Source organism: Leptopilina boulardi, unplaced genomic scaffold (genome assembly GCF_019393585.1).
Source record: "Leptopilina boulardi isolate dan_hultmark-lab unplaced genomic scaffold, ZJU_Lbou_2.1 LbouV2_67, whole genome shotgun sequence".
NCBI classification, from domain to species: Eukaryota; Metazoa; Arthropoda; class Insecta; order Hymenoptera; family Figitidae; genus Leptopilina; species Leptopilina boulardi.
The window spans coordinates 31384-47640 of NW_026138013.1; the positions used below are offsets into that span (position 1 = coordinate 31384).

The window sequence follows — 16257 nt, forward strand, 5'->3', positions numbered from 1 at the left end:
ACAGATTATCGTTTTCATATTAAAAATGAAACTATTTTCCTTTTTATATATATGCATATACATTTTACGCATACACACGTACATTTACCTTAGTACACATGCATATATGCACGACATACATGTCTCAAAAATTTTCTTCTCTTTTTTTTTTTTTATATGCATTTTGTTTTTTTTTTTTTTTTTTTTTTACAAAATTGACCCTCTTAAAATAAAATCTTAATTGTTGCGAGTTTATATGTGCTTGGAAAATGTGACATGTTCCAATTTAAGCTATCAACAATTATTGTATCTTTATTTCCTTTTTTTTTTTTTAATTTGAAGGTATTATAAGGAAAAGAATAGGGGAAGGAAGGCAGTGTTTGCATCGCGCGATACTCCTCAAGCGCCTCACACATATACGTTACGCAGGCTATGGGGAGTCCGTGTCTGTGTGTACCGCATCCACGCTGCGAGACTCATTGCACCTGAACGCGTGAGAAAGAGAGAGAAAGATAGATAGAATTAACGTATGCGATTCTTCTCCCTTCTTATAAAATAATACATTTTCGTAAATATAATAATTGCAATATAATAATCACATTATTGTTGGTTACTATAATATGCGTAGAAATGTGCAACCAAACAATGTATACACATATCTATGCATATCACTTTGGCATACTATGAACACACGTACACACGATAAAAATAATGCACACGCATACGTGCATATACAATGCATATTCTTTGAAATAATATTTGATAATGATGATTCTAATAAGTAGAAAAATAGTATTGGTAATATATCCAATTGTTTATAATAATAATTATGATTAATTATTAATATTAATTTTAGTAAATGTAATTAACAATGATAATAATACGATTTATCATTATTAATAAAAAAAATCATGAATTAACAATAATTTGCATATTGTTAATTAATTAATTACTGCAAATTATTAATAAAAATGAGTAAAGTATAATTGTTTTATTTATAATAATATTTTAGTATCTTTATATAAGGTAAATACACTATATTATATTTTTCATGCATATATTTATAATATTCAAGCTTGAATATTGGTATTAGATAATTAATATAGTTTATAATATAGCATAATATAATATAGTATAAATCATAATATAGAATAATATAACATAAGATAGAATAAAATAATATATTATAATATAACAGTTTAACAAAGTTATATTATAATATCATAGTCATAGATACATTTTTAGAAGCAACGAGAATATAATACTGTGTGTGTGGAGTATCACTCAACGCGCGCGATTATCGGGGATTCAAATTACATGCCTATATACATTGTGGCATCGACTTGGAGATTTTATTCTTAAATAATTTTCAATTATTCTTGAAATTATTTATTATCATTTTATTTATCTTTTATTTATAATTTCGTTACGATAGTTCGTAACAATCCACCGCGGATTTTTCCGTTTTCGTCCCCGAAAACTCATGGTCTCGACCACAGCATTCCTTATACTTTGTATATCGACATATAATCTAAATATTGTGTCTACTTGGTGACTCTTCTAAGCACTGCTACAGTATAGGACCCAGTATCAATGTCTTTGTGCTGATACAAATCAGTTCATTTCGTGAAGTGATCAAGTTCAGTTGTGTGTAGTGAAGCAAAATTTAAAAATATCTCCTCCCCTTTCTTTCTCATTTTTAGCATTTTGTTATTTTAAAACCCCTTTTTAAAAACAAAAAAAAAACTATTATTGTAAAAACTATTCTTATTTAAGAATTTGAAAAAGTGTAGTGGAGGACAATGGACAATAACATTGATAACAGCACGGTGACTTTAGACATATATGGTAAGTACAATGTTTTAACGGGTGTTTTACAACAATTTGTAATTTTTTTTTTTTTTTTTTTTTTTTTTTTTTTCTTTTTTTTTTTTTTAACCTAATTTATTTATTTTAATAATTATTTAATAATTTTAATTAATATTTTGTTTATAATAAAATTTTATTTATTTATTATTATTATTTTTTTTATAGATTTCAAATAAAATTAATAATTTTTGTTATTAATTTATAATAATAATTATTATTGATCATTAAATATTAATTAAACAATTTAAAAATATTTCAAGATGAAAATCGTTCATAATTTTGAATTTGCTTTCTAAATGCTATCAAATGTATATTCCATGCTCTTGGAGGGGTATGTATATAGTCGATGCGGCGCCGCATCTTACACTTGATGACAGCATATATAGATATACATGTATACACAGTTCCAGCGCGATGATCATAATATGAACCCAGACACCTTATATTACAAAAAAAAAAATATTTTAAAATTAAAACTAAAATATATTATTATTACTATTATTATATTTGTTTAATTTTCTTTTTTTTTTTTTTTTTTTTTTTTTATTAATTAAATTAATAACATACATTTCATTATAATTTTAAATATAATTAATATTTTTTTTTTTTTTTTTATTAACAATCGATTATAATTAATATATATATATATATATTTTTTTAAACTTTCTTTAAAATTTTAATTGTTTATAATTTATTAGCAATATAAAATTACTTAATCAAAATATTTTGTAAATGTAAAATTAAAATTGATTAGAATAATTAATTATTTTCAACTTTATTATTGATGTTTTATAAAAAAAAATTCTTTGTTCATAAAAATAAATTGACATTTAAAATTGCATTTTTTTTTTTTGTCTTGGTTCATATATTTAAAGCGCTATTAGGCATGGGTACCATCTATTTAGAGGGGTGCGTGTATAGACAGCTCGGCGCCACGGCTCATGCCTTGTACACAGCATATATATATATAGAGTATACATGCTTAGGGTTTGAACATAGTGACCACAATATAGGATTTAAATGCACAGTGTATATAATGAGTTTTATGAATGAATTTCTCCTATATTTTTATCTAATAAACAACATCTATTAGTTAACTAAATTAATTATTAATTAATTATTTATTTAATAGAAATTTCGTTAAAAATTTTAAGTTTACTAAGTTTTGTTTATTTAATAAATTTATTTAATGTTATAAATTTTTAGCAAAAAAAAAAAAATTTTTTTTTTTTTTTTATACATATAAAAAAAATTGTTTATTTAACAATTTTCAAAAATTTAATAATTAAATTTGGTACATATAATAAAATTTTGATAATTATTTAAATTTTAATAATACTTATATTATTATTATAAAAAAAATTTTTTTATTTATCTAACAATTTCTTTAATAATTATTATATTATTATTTATTTATTTATTTTTTTGTTTTAATTAGTTAATTTTATAAAAATTTACAAAGAATTATAAATTATTTAATAAGTGTTTATTTTAATAAAAATTATGGGAATTTTTGTTAACTTTTTTTTTAAAAAAAATTGTTTATTTAACAAATTTTTAATATTTAATACAAACCTCCAATACTAATTTAAAATTTAGTAAGAATAATTAAAGTATTTAATAAATATTTGGTTCAATAATAATTTTATAAATTTTAGAAAAATTATTTATTTAACAAATTTTTAATAATTACAAAATTTATTTTTATTTATTTATTTCTTTGTTTTAATTAGTTAATTTTATAAAAATTTACCAAGAATTATAAATTATTTAATAAATGTTTATTTAAATAAAAATTATGGGAATTTTTGTTAACTTTTTTTTTTTAAAAAAAATTGTTTATTTAACAAATTTTTAATATTTAGTTATATAATAAAAATTTACCAAAATTTATCTGATTTTAACGTATTTTTGTTTAGTTATCGAATTTTTACGAAATTCAATAATAATTTTTATTACTTTGAAAAAAAAATTGTTAAAATTAAATTTAAAGTTGGTTCAATGTAGGATCTATGTCGGTCGGCCTATCTAATAACAAATGCTCAATCTGTCGCTTGACTACATCCCCTCTATGTAGGCTAAGTAATATAGGACCTCTATAGAAGATATATATATGCGCTATGTAGGCCATAGTATGTAGAATCTATATAGGACTTAAATGTATTATTGACGTAGGTCAAATGTTCTAGAATGTATATGGGGTTTTTATGTGATTTCTATATAGGCCTAACAATATAGAATCTATATAGAAATTTTGAGGAAATCCGATATAGATGAATATAATATAATCTATGTAAGACTTGAAATCATTTCGAATTAGAAAGAATAATAATTGCATTATTATTGCAAAATTTTAATTATTTTATGTCCCCCTTTTTTTTTTTTTATTTATTTAACAATTTTTATAATTATCAGGTAAAATTTTTTTTTATAATTTACCTAAAATTGCGCTTTATTAATAAATTTAATAAATTTTGTTATAATTTTTATTATTTAACAAAAATTGTTTATTGAACAATAAAAATAGAAATTTATCAATTTTTTTATTAAATTTGAGATAATTATTATAAATTACAATTATTTAATAAAACTTTTACTAAACTTTAGTAATAATTTTTATTTAAATTTTAATATAATTGCACTATTATCATCAAAAAATTTTTTTTTTTTTTTTTTTTATATATATAAATAAATTTGTATTTTATAATATTTAATTATTTATAAAATATTTTTTTTTTTTTTAATATTTGAGCAATAATTTTCATTTATTTATTTCTTGTTTATATATTTAACGGGTTGTAACATTTAAAGAAAATTCAATAATAATCCATGTACATACACTTAGATACACATACATGAATGAAGGTTTCAGTTGGTTGTAACTTAAGGGTTTATTAGATATTACAGCAAAGGCGAAAGGAGGATTTGTCTACACCAGATGTCCTGAGACTGGTGACAAATACCGCTTCACCATTGAAGAGGGTAAAAATGTGAATTATATGAAGAAAACATTAACATTGGGAATCAATATTTAACTTGTTTTTAATTATAGATGGGTGGCACTGGTACAGGGCTTATGATTACGAAAATGGGTCCGATGCCGATGATGAACTCGACGAAGTCGAAGCGGCGGTCAGATGCAGTGCTGCATTCCATAGTCGTGGTCTTGAGCACATCTTGCCCATGACGTGTAAGTGTAATTTATTTATGTATATTAAATGGAAATTTACATATTTACATACATTTACATATATATATATATATATATATATATATATATATATATATATATATTTTTTTTTTTTTTTTTTTTCAGTGGAGGAGGCTGTAGGTATTAGTTTGCCTGAAGTGTGTAGTCTCCCAAATATTGAAAACTTGACCATGATAGGTAGGTTATTGTTTCTGATTAATATGTATGTTATATAAGATTAGAATGTGTATCCTTGATATTATGTTTGTTTTTCAGTCGAAAATGAAGAACGTGGTGTGTCGGAATTAATTCCGACATCGCCTGACGTAAGTGACGTAGCGTCATTAGATATTGAAGGGGTTGCGGAAGGTAATTATTGTTTAGACATGAAATGTATACATAAATATGTTTCTATATGCGTGTACTAATAATACATTTGCTTCACAGATGAGATACAAGAGGCAGAAGGGATGCTGGATATAAATTCCACATTTCCCGGGTTTGATGACCTGCCGTCACAAAATTCAATGGAATTTTCAGATGGTAAGTTGTCATTAATATATATAATATATGCAAATACTTGCATTTTTATCTATTAAATTTTTTGTACAGGTCAGGGTCAACAAGCAGCAGGAATGTGCGAAGAGAATGTCACGTCTCCAGACATTAGTGACATAGAGTCACAAAATTCTAGTAAGTTATCTTTAATATATTTTACACTTATCCATATTTGCATATTAATTACAATTATTTTGTAGGTGAAGGTCAAGTAGCAGGTGCTTGTGCCCTTGATGTGGTCTCTTCAGAAGTTGGATTGACGGAGGATGAGGGTGAGCTAAGCATTTCTCATTGTTTATCTATTATTATTTATTTGATGTTTTTAACATTTTGTTTACTTATAGATTGGGTGCCATCGGGACGCCACTATGTGCAACCTGCACATGCCTATACCGAGACGGTATTGGGCATACGTTTAAAATTAAAAATAAAAGGGGAGGATGGGGCTACGGTGGAACACCGATGGATCTACCAGGGGGAGTCAGATGGACCTCCTCCGTGTTAGTAAAATTGTTAATGTTGTTTTTATACATATGCATGTTTATAGTTTATCAAATCTATATTTTTCTTCTTTTTTTTTTAGACTGGTGTGGTGGGCCTAGTAATCCCGAAGATGAACTCTTATGCGTAACGCTTAAGTTGCGCGTCACTGAGTACGGAGTTACTAGAACCGAATTTCGGGTGGTGTACGGAGTGGATGATTAAACCTTTTTTATAACCCCTTTTTTTTTTAGTATGTTACGTCATATATATGTATCTTTCCCCTTTTTTTTTTTTAAAAAAAAAATTTTTTTTTTTTTTTTTTTTTTTATTTTTAGGGGTTATATTTTTTTAAAATATAGTATAATTATCCCAAGCTAATCTAAAAAAAAATCTCCACGAGGAAACTAAATCCTCACAAAAAGTACATTTTGGCAGCGATTCACTTATAATATACATACATACACATATATACATATACATACATATATGAAAATGTTTAATTTAGCTTGTAGAAAAATTTTTATTTGAAAAATATATTCTTTTATACTTAAACTGATTTTTTTTTTTAATTATTATTATTTAATTTTTAAAAAGATTTAAATTTTCCATCTTCATCTCCATTTTAAATAAAACTTCACTTCTTTATACTGAGATTAAAATTTAACTTAGGGAACGACTGTAGCAGCAATTAGAGTGAGTATATAAAAAATCGTTCTTATATATATATAAAATTTTTTTTTTTTCTTTTACTTGTTTTAACCATAGTTATTTTTGTAGAATTTCATCGCATGTAGTCAACATCGTTGCACTGATCACAATTTTTTTTTTTTTTTTTTTTTTACCACTCACATCGTTAGAACTGAGAGGCCATTTTCTTTATTAAACTACACTTGACACATGGAGATTCTTTTACTGATGGAGAGAACTGGAGCTCGTATATTTTATTTTGAATGGGGAAAACTGGAATTTGTTGTAGAGTTCAGCATCGTATTTGGATAATTTTTGGGACTATTTGTAGAAAAACAAACAAAAACTCGCTGCATTGTTGATGAATGTTGACAAGATGAAAATTATATGCACTGGTTCGTATAGTTAATATTCACTTAATTCATTATTGTTTTGCTTTTTCTTATTATTTTATTTTTGTAGGATTTCTTTTTGAAAAATTGGCTTCGGTTTCCTGTTTGATGATGGTTTGTATAGTTTTATAATATTGTTTTTGATTTTAATTAAAAGTTTCGTGAGAGTAATTATAAATTTTCTTTTAGCTACTGAAGATAATTTTTCAATGGTATGACTCTTTTGTTGAACGGGAATGAAATCTGGGTCGTTTGCTGGATCTGATGCAGGACACATTTAATTTTGGAAGGAGCAGCAGGATTCAGCATCGACTATTATTCAGACAGAGACGTCAAAAGCAACTCTGTCCTGGAGCATCACATGAGGCGGAGGTGGCGGTGGAAAATTGTTGTTTCTTCTACGTCTGCTAGATATCTTTCGATAGCATAGGTAGATATTGCGAGACAGGATCAGCATCATTAGCAATAATATAACCTTGAATCCAATGGCGATGTAGTTTTTCACATCTAAAATGCCTCCTACTAGTGGGATTTCCATCCTTTCTTTGCCGTGGTGAAATATTCCAGATTGATTTTATTGAATGGGATCTAGACCTCCTATTTTTTTACAGAAGAAATAAATGTTAAAATTGAATTTTAAATGAAAACAGTGTTTGTATTTGAATTTCTTCAATACATACTGACATTAGGATTAGCACTATTCACACTCGTTTGGTCGTACATGCGTATCTGACATTCCGAGTTCCTTTTCGTAATAGGTAATAGTTCGAAAATGCCCTCCAACGACTAACGCTTTCCTGAAGTGAGTTTCGAACAAGCTTTCTATAGTAGATTGTCGCCAGTCATTTTCATTGTAACGTTCTATGAAATTATGGTCTATATATTCGAAATCATCTTTTAAATACCAAGGATAGGGTATGTTTATAATTTGATATTTTGACTCTTCTGCTTCTTTAAACAATGGTGGTAAATCAAAACATGAACACAAACAACTTGTAAATCTCCTATTTATAGGTATTTCATGAAAATCAGTTATTCCTATTTTGTTTAGTTTATTTTTCCTAGCTTTGTGGATAGGTGTCTTGAATGGGAGAGACAATGGGAAAGAGACGTGTAAGCATTGACCATCTGGTAGAAATTGTAAAGGCCTAAAACAGCAATTCATGTTGTTTATTAGATAATATATCCAGGAAGAAAAACCCATATCTAGACCTATTTGAAGAGTGAGTGTATTACTGCTTAGAATAACATACACTACATAATTATACAAAAGGCTTTTTGGATCTATGATTTTAATAGATCTTAGTATAGCATAGAGATTGGGATATAGACAAATAAAACCAGATTTTAATCGAAATATTGTCCTTTGTCCAGAAAATACTTTTACTGTCAATGATTCGAGAATTTCATTGTCGGATTCATCATAAATGATCATTGTTTGACCAGCAACTCTAACATCATGAATATTTTGAGCAGTTTTTAGACAATCTAGCAATATGGCATTATATGCCAAATTAGCTAGTGTTCTTGGGATTTTCCATGATTTTTCGAAATCCTTTAATAATCTTTTGATAATTAATGGTGTATTTTTTTCGACTAATTTCCGAAATAGGGACATCTTCTACATTGGGACGCAAGACTTCTAAAAATGCACTCATTTTGAGTTATATATATATATATATATATATATTTTTTTTTTTTTTAAATATACCTAATAATTAAACGGGATGTTGAAGATAATATTCTACAGTTAGGCTTGAAACTAATCCTAATGTTATAGCAGTTTTAGTTCCAATTATTGCAGAATTAAATTGAAAAGATGATTCCGTATTAGGGTCTATAACTAGAAAGAAAATTTCATCGCCGTTAACTTCTAATTCTACACTTCCAACTACTAAAAGAAATTCGTTTCCTATTTTCTCTATAGAATGACTAATATTTTCATATTCCACGTTTAGAAGATTTACAGAAATAAAATTGTGTTTTGTTTTTAGAGATAGTAATACGTCTATTCCGTCTGCAATTAAATCTGGGGACATCAGCGTTATATATTCTTCTCCATTTAACACTATTTCATCCTCAAAATTGGCAGGTGGCATTTTCAACGCTTAAGTACATATTGATTTTTTTATTTTTTAGTACTCCTTACACAGTTTGCTTCAATCTCTTCACAACCTGATAAAAGAGAAAGATTTTAATTAACAATATGCCATCATTAATTTATCTTTATGTTTTGAAAATCTTTCGTTATTTTCATCTTCTAGGATTACATTATTATTTTGAGTAAATCCTACTACGGTATAAGGACCTTCGGCTCTCTTATCGAATTTATTCGCTCGGATTTCTTTATACGCAAACACCTTGTCGCCAATTTTCGCTTTTAGAGGGCGGGCAGTCCTATCATGATATTCTTTAGACTTTAGTTTCGCTTGGACGAGATTTTTGGCAGCTATTCCCTGAATTTCGCTCATTCTAATTATAAGTTCTTTTAAATAGGAACCATAAGTCTCAAGCTCTGGTCCTTGGGGAAACGAACTTGGGATTCTAGCTAGTTTCCCAAAAACCAACTCGTAAGGAGTGAAATTAGTTGCCTCATGAACTGATGTATTATAATTAAACATCGCAAAAGGTAAAAGACGATCCCAATCGTCAAAATCCTCAGCATAATGTTTAATAAAATCTGTCAGCTCAATATGGCTTCTTTCTAGCGCTCCATTGGTTTGAGGTCTGTAGCCAGAAGTGGTAATTTGTTTAACTCCAAAAATTCTTTCCAATTTTCTCATGAGTGAACTTATAAAACTTCCTCCTCGATCAGTAAGAACACATCTGGGCGCTCCAAACTGAGAGAATAAATGAGTAGCTACTGCATGAGCAATTGTGGTTGTTTTTATATCGGAAATAGGGACTGCTATGCAATATTTACTGAAATTATCTTGCATAGTGAGAATATAACGATTCCCATTTGGGGTAGTAGGCAATTTTCCTACGGTATCTAGGGATACTTTGTCAAAAGGGCCTGCAGGAGTATCGGTTATTATCATTGGTTCACGAGTACGAGCTCTAACTAATTTATTTTGAAGGCAACTCTGACATCCTCGTATAAATTCTGTTATTTCATCTCGCATTCGAGGCCAAAGGTAGCGTTCCCTAATTCGTCTATATGTCTTTGTTATCCCCTTGTGACCTGCTAACAAACTTTCGTGATATTCCGAAATAATCTTTGGTCTCAATTCTGGGGGCGGGACTTCAATTTTTCCGTGGCACAATATCATAGTGATATCGCCACCGCGGAATATTTTTGTTAGTATTTCTGTCATCTTACCTTGGGGAAGGGAACCTAACAAATCACCTGTATTTGCCATACGACATGTAGATCGAGTATCTCGGCTCAAAACTAATTTAAGATTTTTCAAACCTACAATTACATTTCGCCAGTCAATTTCGTCATAATGTCTTTGTTTAACAATTATTGAATAGGTACAATATCGTCCACTAGGGGTAATAAGTATCTGACCTATTTTTGGTCGTTTTTCCTGCAGTTCTTGAAGATCGATTCTCTCGGTTGCCACTAAAAGTTTTGAAATAGCATCAACTGGTTCACAATCTTCTGACATGAAATGTGCATAATTGTCTCTTTCATATGTTAATGGTTCTGACCATTTTTGAATTACGTTATTGTTAGTCAACACGTCTTTCGTCATTTTAAAGTCATTGTCTTCAGAAGTATCAGAAAAAGATGGGGAATCACAATACGGAATACCTACACCTTTGGAAGATTTTTCTATGAGTGTACACTTTGTTCCCGACATATTATCATTAGTTTTTTCCTGTAGTCGGCGTGGCACAACACTAGATTTTTTTCCCATTTTTGAACCATTTGTTTTCATGTAGACAAATGGAGTAGATTGAGCATCAGGAATGACGGAAAATCCAGGTGTTTGAAATATTGATCCTTGCCATTGGGAATAATCCTTAGCGGGGGAATGCATGACATCTGGATCGTCCCTGAAACGTACTGTACTCTGTCTTCCTTCAATTTGTTTAGCAGGTAATGTAGGCGAAGGTCGCGGCGAATTTTCTATTTCAACATTTGAAACTTGGCGCTTGTTGTAATTGTCCAAAAATTTTCTTATCCTTTCTGTGAATGCATCATCTTCGACATCACTATTTTGGCATGGATCCAGGGCTTCTAGAGTATCAAGGAGTTCTTCGTCATTTTCACCTTCCGATACATGCGTTAATTCTGGACGAGTAAATTCTTTATCCATTCCTTCGTGGTCCCATGCTAATGTTAGGTTAGTTTGATCGAATCCTCTATTTTGCATTGACTTGTCAAATTGCTGAAATGATTTTTCTAACCCACTTTTTACTTTCCACACTTTGACGTCTGATTCTTCTTCTGTGCTTCCAATCGGTTGGGGAGCAATATTAATAATCACATTTTCAAGATCACAAATTTCTTCCTCTTTTTCTTCTTCGATTTCAAAATCGTCCATGATTTGTTCTTTATTGACACCTTCTTTTGCTAATTGATCGGCCATTTCATTACCAGTTAGGCCTTGATGGCTCGGTATATGTTCCCAGACAACGTTTAAGGGTTCTAAAGCCTTTGTTAATTTTTCAAAGGCAATGCGATTTTTAACAGGTTTATTTTCCTTAGTTTTCCATTGGTTTAGTTTCCATTTTGGGATCCAATCCGTAACACTTTGAATTAAGAATTTTGAGTCGGTGTTAATCCTCAGATTTCGGATTCCTGCTTCTTGAGCTTTTAAGGCGGCTACAGTTGCTGCTTCTATTTCAGCTGCATTGTTTGTTTGTCGGCCCTTAGATCGCTGAGAAACATTTAAGGGGTTATCATGACCAAACCAAATACCTATTCCAGCTCTTGGTTCTCCACTTCCGTTGAAACTACAGGCGCCATCTACATAAACGTCTGTATAAGTGTTTTTCGCTGGGGAGAACAGAGGAATAGTGGTTTGAATTTGATCCTCGGAACCTACTATTTTTGGACTCGCCTGTTTCTGTTTTGGGGTTATTTCTACACTAGGGAAACCGCTATGACTTTTTCTGAAAACTGGGGGATCAGAATCTTCATTTAATTCCTCATCTGTTGTTATTTCGCTAGAAGATGATGGTTTTTCACTAGAAACAGGGGTTTCTGGATTTGGAATTTCCCTTCCTCTAGTTAGCCTTTTTGCAATACAACTCTCGTTCGGATCGACGAGATTTTTAGTACCTCGAGGTAAGGTAAATGTTTGATCCTTTCGTTCATCTCTCTTGGTACTACCTTTAGGTCGACCCGGCGGATTTTTACCTGTGGAGAGGGGTTGCTTAGGAATCGTTGATTTTATGAGAGTTTTAGGGAGGGGTCTTCGCATTCTTACAACTTGTGATGGATCACTTAAGGTTCTTTTATAATTAGGATTCAAAATATTTGTTTTTGGCTTTTCCTTATACCTTGCAGAAGTAGAGGGCTTTTCACTATTTGAAGAATCCTTTTTCGCGCACTTTTCCTTATTATCCTTCTTGCTAGATTCGCTTCGCGTTATGGGTAAGGCTCGATATTGCACGGATTGTTTCTTATCTATTAACACGTTCATTGGAATCTGATCAGGATTAGGAGTTTCACTTTTTGCACTAAGGTTCGAGGATGTAGATTTATCTGTATCTGCGTCCGTCGTCACGTCGCTTTGATTGTCTTTTTCTTTTATGGGACTGTTTGATAATGCTTCTACAATTCTGTTAATTTTACCTGGCTTGTACTCGAATTTATACACGTAATCTTGAAGACGTAGCCTCCACCTGTGTAATCTCGCACCTGGATTTTCAATATAACTCATCCAGTGTATCGGTTCGAAATCGCAAGCTAGAATAAATTCTCGACCATATAGATAAGGTCGAAAATTTTCTACGGCATATAGGATCGCAAGGCATTCTTTTTCCGCTTTCGGATATTTTTGTTCATTTTTATTTATAACCTTTGAAAAATAAGCCACGGGTAAATCGATTCCGTCGCATTCTTGAGTTAAAATAGCACCTATTGCACGCTCCGATGCGTCGGTAGTTAATTTAAAAGTTTTCGTAAAATCAGGATATTGTAGAATAGGTTCTTTACAAAGATGGTTCCTGAGTTGACGAAAAGCTTTTTCCTGATCATCAGTCCATTTCCAAACAGTTTCTTTCTTTAAGAGGTCTGTTAATGGATTTGATATTTTTGCATAATCTTGTATAAATCGCCTATAATAACCGGTTAATCCAAGGAATCCTCGAAGTTCCTTGATAGTGGTAGGATGGGGAAAATTCCTTATCGCATTTATTTTATTAGGATTAGGTTTTACCCCTTCTGGACCGATTATATGACCGAGATATGCTACTTCCGTTTTTAGAAATTCGCATTTGTCAGGTTGTAATTTTAAGTTTGCTTCACGGAGGCGATTAAAAAGCCGTCTAGCTCTTCTATCATGTTCTTCTAAAGTGTCGGAATGAATAATGATATCATCTAAATATACGAGAGCTTCCGTATCAAGCATACTGTTTAAAACGTTATTTAATAATCGTTGGAATGTAGGAGGGGCATTCTTTATTCCCATGGGCATACGCTTATATTCGTAATGAGCGTTGCCGGTAGAAAAAGCTGTTTTAATCCTATCGTCAGGGTGTGTTTCTACTTGATGGAAACCCATGGCTAGATCAAAAACTGTAAAATACCGCGCAGTGCCCAATTTTTCGAGCAGGCTGTTTATATGGGGTAACGGGAAAGAGTCACCTATAACTTGCTCGTTTAGTTTCCTATAGTCTACAACAACTCTCCATTTCTTTTGACCCGAAGCATCGAGTTTTTTGGGAACGATAAGAACTGGGGAATTATATGGTGAAGTCGAAGGACCAATGATTCCACAGCTCAATTGTTTTAGGAGCTGCAGATCCATTTGTTCTCGAGCTTCATGAGGACACCTGTATTGTTTTCTAGTGATGACTTTGTCATCTCTTGTTGGAATTCTATGCTGAATTAAATGGGTACATGACAAAGGTTCCCCATTCAAGTAGAAAATGTCAGCATAGTCTTCTGCCCAACCGTAAACAACTTTTCTTTCTTCAGGGCTCAGATGCGAAACGTAAAGGGCATTTTTAACCTTTATAACTCTATCAGAATAACCATTAACATTCTGATCCTGCAGTTCCTCTAGTTCAGAATCTGTTAATTCTTCACCAGGAAATTTGCAGAAATCAAAAGGTATTAATTCTTGTGGAGTTAGTTCAAGATCAATATCCTCTTCAGTGGTATTGATAGCCACTGCATGACATACACCATTGGTATTGGTAACCACTGCTTCACCAAGGTAAAGTCCTTCAGGTGTAGGTACTAGAGGTAAATAACCTTCTTTTAGGCCCTTGTTAGAAACGTCGATCGCGATTGGTTGTCTAGTCCTCGCTTTAATTCTGAGAATTCGAGCAAATGGTTTAATTTCAGGTTTCAAATTTTGTTTCGATTCTTGTGATTCTAAATCTACGAAGGGTATAGGAGTTATAGGATCCGAGATTGTAACTAACGCATTATGTCGAAACGATATTTGAGCTTGCTCTTGACGAAGAAAAGGTCTTCCTAAAATACCTGACGTGGATATCGGAAAATTATTTTTAACCACGTGGAATTCGACTGGATTTTTCTGAATTGTAAGTTCGATAGTTCCCAGAGTCTTAACGGAATGATTCGTTATTCCTGTAATTTCAGCGCTGTTTTTGACTGCAATTATTAGTTCCGGGTCTAGAGCATTTAGTTTAATCAAATTAGTATCTGATCCAGGATCAACTAAAAATTTGATTTTGGGATGTCTAAACTCGGGAGCAGTCAATTCGACTACTGGGGAGTCTTCGTTCCTAATTCCGACTCTAAGGATTTTACTGAATTCTCCGCGAAGTGTACCGTTTTCGAACGCTGGAGGATCGGACTCGCCACCGCGTCTGAGCGGCGAGTCTGTTGGGAGTTTAAATTAGTTTGAGGTCCTGGTGATAATGACCTTGGGGGTGTGTTGCCACCTCTATATGGTGACATCACCTGCGGTGTTTGAACAGGTGCTTGAAATTGCATCTGCTGCGGGTATTTCGCAGCCTGTGGATATTGATATGGAACAGACTGAGATTTTTGAGGCCACATTGATTTGTAAAACTGGGCCAATTGTTCAGGTGTGAGTTGAATCAGATTTGATTTGTTTGTTTCAGCATTTACTTTTTCTGACCGAGAATCCTGAATTAGTTCGCGGGTTCTTTTTTCGTTTCCAATCTCTAACTGTCGCGAATATGTACTTGGCGAACGTGGTCGGTCTATATTTCCTGTACGAGAAATGTGATAGGATGATGACCTAGATCTTTCTGAATACCGTTGTCTTTCTTCTGCGCGTAACGCGTGTTCAAAAGCTTCGGATAGGTTTCTCGGGTTTCGTGTGTCAACGAAAATTGACATTTCCTCAGGAAGACCCCTTATGAAGGCTTCAAGGGCACAGTCAATTATTGGCTTGATCATAATTTCACTAACAGATATATCATTATCTTCATCATCATCGTTAACGCGTCGATAACGTGCACCATACTTTTCTCCAAGGGCATGTTTCGCACCGCTAATTAACCCTTGTAATCTATCATTATAGTCACTGACTGTTTCCGTTTGTTTCATTCGCAAATTAATGATACTTTCAAAGTACCATTGGTATTTTTTCGTAGAGGCAAAACGTTTTTTTAAGTGAGTAATAAGGTCGTCGAGTCTATCAAAGGTTTTATCTCTAACACTTTCTCGAGCAGGTCCTTTTAATTTACCAAGAACTGCTTTTATAAAAGCCGATTCACTGTTTTCGCTTATGAATACAGCACCGTTTAGCACATCTTGTAAAAATTCATTTAACGAGGGATTTTTACCGTCAAAATGTGGAATATGATAAGTGCTTTGTTGTAATGTCATACACTCTAAAACGGACGCCATAGCTGCACTAGTATTAGGGTTAATAGTGGGAGCTGTAATATTCGCGGTAATAGTCGTACCGCTATGATGGGCAGGAGGGTCTTCGTCAGCCATTTTGATTATGGTATTGTCTCTATTAAATATTA

At 31.3% G+C, this 16257-nt stretch overlaps 1 protein-coding gene across 2 annotated transcripts; it reads left to right on the forward strand.

The window, feature by feature from the left end:
• Positions 1-1645: 1645 nt before the first annotated feature.
• LOC127290440 (uncharacterized) lies at positions 1646-6880 on the forward strand. 2 transcript variants are annotated; one of them, XM_051318995.1, is made up of 10 exons: positions 1646-1827; positions 4747-4830; positions 4901-5038; positions 5165-5236; positions 5315-5407; positions 5486-5581; positions 5651-5731; positions 5797-5868; positions 5941-6096; positions 6180-6880. In XM_051318995.1, exons 1-10 carry the CDS (start codon positions 1782-1784, stop codon positions 6299-6301), a joined length of 960 nt encoding a protein of 319 aa, XP_051174952.1. In that variant the 5' UTR covers positions 1646-1781; the 3' UTR covers positions 6302-6880. The 2 variants fall into 2 exon arrangements, with proteins under 2 accessions (XP_051174952.1, XP_051174951.1); XM_051318994.1 differs by having other exon boundaries at positions 5797-6096.
• Positions 6881-16257: the final 9377 nt, after the last annotated feature.

Coding starts and splice junctions, on each gene's coding strand:
- LOC127290440 (XM_051318994.1), top strand. CDS start 1,782: ATGGACAATAACATTGATAACAGCACGGTGACTTTAGACATATATG. Junction 5,408..5,485: donor TATTGAAGGGGTTGCGGAAG/GTAATTATTGTT, acceptor TTTGCTTCACAG/ATGAGATACAAGAGGCAGAA. Junction 6,097..6,179: donor GTCAGATGGACCTCCTCCGT/GTTAGTAAAATT, acceptor TTTTTTTTTTAG/ACTGGTGTGGTGGGCCTAGT.